Source organism: Arachis duranensis, chromosome 3 (genome assembly GCF_000817695.3).
Source record: "Arachis duranensis cultivar V14167 chromosome 3, aradu.V14167.gnm2.J7QH, whole genome shotgun sequence".
NCBI lineage: Eukaryota > Viridiplantae > Streptophyta > Magnoliopsida > Fabales > Fabaceae > Arachis > Arachis duranensis.
The window spans coordinates 27153674-27159098 of NC_029774.3; the positions used below are offsets into that span (position 1 = coordinate 27153674).

The 5425-nt window shown below is 32.6% G+C and overlaps 1 protein-coding gene across 2 annotated transcripts; it reads left to right on the forward strand.

Moving 5' to 3' along the window:
- The first annotated feature begins 624 nt into the window (after positions 1–624).
- On the forward strand, positions 625–5425 carry LOC107478331 (G-type lectin S-receptor-like serine/threonine-protein kinase At4g27290). 2 transcript variants are annotated; one of them, XM_016098472.3, is made up of 8 exons: positions 625–1223; positions 1388–2259; positions 3374–3487; positions 3604–3749; positions 4124–4334; positions 4459–4696; positions 4785–4935; positions 5019–5425. In XM_016098472.3, the coding sequence occupies exons 1-8, from the start codon at positions 742–744 to the stop codon at positions 5325–5327; spliced, it is 2523 nt and encodes an 840-aa protein (XP_015953958.3). In that variant the 5' UTR covers positions 625–741; the 3' UTR covers positions 5328–5425. The 2 variants fall into 2 exon arrangements, with proteins under 2 accessions (XP_015953958.3, XP_052114591.1); XM_052258631.1 differs by having other exon boundaries at positions 626–1223; positions 3371–3487.

The following is a 5425-nucleotide window of genomic DNA, read 5'->3' on the forward strand; positions in this document are numbered from 1 at the left end:
GGTTAGTACTAAGTAAGCATCAAGATAAAAAAGAATTACATGCTCATTATTCACGATTGATTTTTATTGGGATTTGAGCTTGTTAGCACATGCCCTTAAAAATATAAATCTTTGGTATTAGGATTAGTTGTCTACCGTACCATAACAATAAATCTGTTTTTAACAAATATCTATGTAAATATTATCTTGTCATAATTTTTATATTTAATAAATTGAATTTAGTTAAAGAATATACTAAGGCCATTTGTTAATAGAGTTAAAATAAAATATTTTTACTCTTTTTAATATATGTTAGAGATTATCTAACATATATTCTTAAGATTACTATTATTAAAATTTTTTAAATATTTTTATAATAAATCCAATACAAATATATTAAAAATTTATATTTTTATATTTTTAATAAAAGCTTTTTAAATTTATAATTTTAACATAGAAAAAAACTTGCGTAGACCATGATTTTTTAGGTGTACAAGTAATCACGTTTATAGTGGTGGCTAATGCTTTCTCCTTCCTATCTTATACGAGCCTATTATCATTGGAAAGAGTCACTGTCCAAGTCAAGATGACTAAGAGCAAGAGGAGAGCCCTCTGAAATGAGATATTATCATCAATTGTGGCTATTGTGTAAAGTAACTATTCTACTGGAAGACGCTTCTATTTCAAGGTTCCATATGTGATTGAAACGATCAAACTCGTAAGCCTCGTCAAGCACGTTGATTAAATCACATCACCGTTTCCATGACTAATTTATTTCCACAAGTAGAGAAGATTACAACCATTCGAAAATTCTCTTCTTACTTGCTGTTAATTATTTGGTTCTTTCTAGTGTCTTGCGTGAGAACTTCCACTTCAACAGATCGGTTGGGAACGGGTCAATCTATGAGAGATGGTGAGACCTTAGTTTCGGTTGATGGAAGCTTTGAACTGGGTTTCTTCAGTCCTAAATCTAGTACAAGTCGGTATTTGGGTGTGTGGTACAGAGATGCATCAAGAAACCCAACAGTAGTGTGGGTGGCCAATAGAGAAAGACCCCTTCAAAGCACGTCCGGACTCTTGAAATTCAGTGACAAAGGAATTCTTCAACTTCTCAATGACGCAAACACTAGTATTGTTTGGTCATCCAACATATCTTCATCCCTCCAAGCTTCAAATAACTTAACTGCACAACTCTTGGACTCGGGAAATCTTGTTGTGAAGTACCAACACGCTATGTTGCACAGGTACGACTATTTACTTTATTTCAAAACTATTTAGATGTACAACTTAAGAAGTTAAGTTGATTATTTAGACTATTTAAATATTTATTTTTTTAATTTAAAATAATTAAATTTGACATTATATATATATATATATATATTCACGTATCAATATTCGTGCAACTTAGCCAACAGGATGCTGCCGAGGACTTCTTCTTGTGGCAGAGTTTTGACTATCCTTCTGATACGTTGATGCCAGGAATGAAACTTGGATTAAACCTAGTTACTAGTCTGAATAGATTTCTATCGTGTTGGAAAAGCTCAAATGACCCTGGTATAGGAGAGTATTCTTTAAAAATCAAACCCAGAGGGTATCCGCAACTAGTTCAAATGAAGGGATCCGTAATAGTTACTAGAGCAGGACCATGGAATGGTCTTTCTTTTTCAGGGTATCCATATGCCATGAACATATATAGCATCGATTTTGTAGTGAATGATAAAGAGATCTATTATCAGGTCACAATGAGTGATAGGTCCCTTTTCTCCATATACAGAACAATCACTTCAGGTACGGGTAATGTTTTGGTTTGGACAAGTCAAATAAGAAATCAGGTTAAAAACACTCCAACTGAGCTGGTAGATCAATGTGAAATGTATGCCTTTTGTGGTTCAAATTCTATATGCTATATGGATGGTAATGCTCCAACATGTGAATGTTTGAAAGCATATGTTTCCAAATTTCCCAAACAATGGAATATGTCTGATTGGTCTAGTGGTTGTGTCAGAAAGACTTTGTTAGATTGTAATAACACAGATGGGTTCTTGAGGTACAGAGATATGAAGTTGCCAGATACATCTTCATCAACGTATAATAAGACAATGAATCTTGAGGAATGTCGACAATCCTGCTTGAAAAACTGTTCTTGTACAGCGTATGCGAATATGGATATTCGTAATGGAGGAAGTGGCTGCCTACTTTGGTTTGATCATCTCATTGACATGAGGATGTTCACTAAAGGAGGACAAGACCTTTACATTAAAGTCCCTGCTTCAGAATTAGGTAACTATTTTTCTTCATCCCTCAATTATTTCCCTTGTACAAATTTCTGTAAATATATATGTAAATTATTGCTGATCTAAAATGATAATATTTGCTATTGTTCTTTTTAAAATGCTAATTCTCACTCCAAACCCACCCTATATATTCTTAATCATAAAGCCCCATCACCCCTAAACACTGCCACCACCTTTCCATCCCCACATCGCCACCACCCACAAAAATAAAACAATAAGAACAACAACAATAGAAAAGGAAGAGGAAGAAAATGGAAAATAGTAAAACTACGGTGACAAAGGAAGGGGGTAGGACGACGACAAGGAGGATGCAGAGGTGGTGATGTAGCGACAGACTTAGAAGGTGACGCAGTGACGGAGCTGGCAACACGAGGTAGGTTTAGAAGGTGACGTGGAGGGGTGACAAAGGTGGGGAAATTGTGAAGGTAAAAAAATAAAGAGCGAATGGAAAAGAAGAGAGAGAGGAAGGATGAGGAGGCAAAAGTAGAGGCACGCGAAGGAGGAAGAAGTGGCATAGGCAATGATGGTGGTGTGTGGAGACCATGACATCGAAAATGGTAGCAAGTAGAGGAAAGATGACGATGGATATGTGGTGCTGTGGTTTTGGTTTTGGTTGGAGATAAAGAGAGGGTTGGGGAGATAGAGGAGTTATAGGAAGGAAGACTTAAAAGTAATATTGTAAAAAAAGTTGACTAAATGGTTGACTGTAAAAACATTAATATTAAGGATAAAATCAATTTTTTTTAAATGTTATAATAAATTTTAATCAAATTAAATGTTAGGATTTTTTTTAAAAAATTTCAAAAATATTAAGAATATAAAAATATAGTTTATCTTAAGATAAATTGATAAATTAGTCTCTTATATATCTTTTAAAATTAAGTATAGATAAACATATATATTACAATCAACCATTTTAAAAGTTCTTATATAAAATAAACAAAATTCAAGTTTTTAAAAACTTTGTTTCTAATAGTAATCTTATCATCAACTATTAATGTTTTCAATCATTCTAGTGTATAAAACTTATGCCAATAATGTAGGAAGAACTAGAGAGTATAATTATATATGTTCTCATCTTTCTTATGACAATGCAGCAGCGGCTAACGGCCATGGGAATATGAAAAATAAGAACGTTGGAATCATAGTAGGTTCGGTTATCTTTGGATTAATCGCATGCGCTGGCACAATGTCGATGATAATTAAAAAGAAAGGTAAATATTATTATGCATCTAATTTGCAATAGGCATGTAAAAAAGAGAAAGAAAAAATGTGCTACTACTAAGTGTTGTAGACTCAATTGTTATGCGTTGTTGTTACCACTAAACAGGTGTAGCAAGAAATATATGCAAGAAAAAGCATAGTTGGAAAGATATCGATCTACCGATATTTGATTTTTCAGTCATAGCTAAAGCTACAGGAAACTTTGCATCTAATAAAAAGCTTGGAGAAGGTGGTTTCGGTCCCGTATATAAGGTAATATAGAAAACAAACAACGACTTCTATTTTTTAATGTTCTAAAAATTGATCTGGTCAACGAACCACTAGAACTAAAATTGAAAGGTTTAATGGTTCGACTATTATTTATCCGAAGTTGAATTAGATATAATAAATAATATATTTATGAATAATATATATTTTTAAAAAATTATTTTTTTTTGTAATTTATTATTTTAAATCAGTTAACTGTAAAACTGAATCAATTTATTCAGTTAATCTATTTTTTTACTAATTCAATGTTAAGCCATTTTTTAGTTTAAATTGGTCCGGTCAAATGGCCGGCTTTAGATTAACCGGTCAAACCATGCTATTTTCCACTACAAACTTCTAACGACACATAATTGTTTTAGGGCATACTTCAAGATGGTCGAGAAGTAGCTGTAAAAAGGCTTTCAAAAAGGTCTACTCAAGGGCTGGAAGAATTAAAAAATGAGGTGGCGTTGATAGCTAAACTTCAGCATCGGAATCTTGTCAAGCTTCTTGGTTGTTGTATTCAAGAGTCAGAAAAAATACTAATCTATGAGTTCATGCCTAACAGAAGTTTAGACCAATTTATTTTCGGTAAGATTTTTGGTGTTTATTGAAAACTCATAAGCCTTGACAACAATTTTAATATTTCTTATATATACATTGTGTGTAATGAATACCCAAAGTGGTATGCTAAGCAATGCGCATAATTGACCAGATGAAACTGGACGAAAGTTGCTAGATTGGCTAAAGCGTTTCAACATTATTAGTGGCATCGCTCGAGGACTTTTTTATCTTCATCAAGATTCTATATTGAGGATAATTCATAGAGATTTAAAAACCAGTAATATTTTGTTAGATGGAAATTTTAATCCTAAGATATCAGATTTTGGTTTAGCTCGAACATTCTTAGATGATCAAGTTGAAGAAAATACAAATAGGATTGCTGGAACATAGTAAGTCAATTTATTTGTATCTAATAATTATGTATACATGTTTTGTTTTAATTACCTTAATTTTTAATTTGATTGTATTTTATTTCAGCGGTTATATACCTCCTGAATATGCAGTACGAGGACAATTCTCTATGAAGTCAGATGTATTTAGTTATGGTGTAATAGTATTAGAGTTGATAAGTGGAAAGAAGAATAGGGAATTCTCAAACTCTGAAAATGACCTTAATCTTCTTGGATATGTAAGTAAAAGATTACTCGGTTCATATAGCAAATAGTCAAATTTAAATTTCTTTTCAACTCACTAATCTTTCCAATGTTTTAGGCATGGAAATTGTGGATTAATGAGAGGCCACTGGAATTATTGGATGAAGTATTAAGGGAATGGTGCAACCCCACTGAAGTCATAAGATGCATACAAGTAGGTTTATTATGTGTGCAACAAAGGCCAGAAGATAGGCCTAACATGTTATCGGTGGTTCTAATGCTAAATGGTGAGAAATGGTTGCCCCAACCGAAATTTCCTGCATTTTATGTAGATTGTGCTGGGACACCGAAAGAAGAATCTTTATCGGCAAACTATGTAAAATTCTCAGCTAATGAAGTTTCCATCACAATGTTGGATGCAAGATAAAATATAGTGGTAACTGGTAAAAAAGAACTTTTACTTATAGAAAAGAAGTATTAGGTGATTAATATTTTTTTTTTGTATTTGTCTTATATTTAAGCCAA

Excerpts from the sequence above, each read along its gene's own strand:
- LOC107478331 (XM_052258631.1), top strand. The coding sequence starts at position 742 with ATGACTAATTTATTTCCACAAGTAGAGAAGATTACAACCATTCGAAAA. Across the intron at positions 1,224-1,387 it reads CAACACGCTATGTTGCACAG|CCAACAGGATGCTGCCGAGG; the intron begins GTACGACTATTT and ends CGTGCAACTTAG. Across the intron at positions 3,750-4,123 it reads GTTTCGGTCCCGTATATAAG|GGCATACTTCAAGATGGTCG; the intron begins GTAATATAGAAA and ends TAATTGTTTTAG.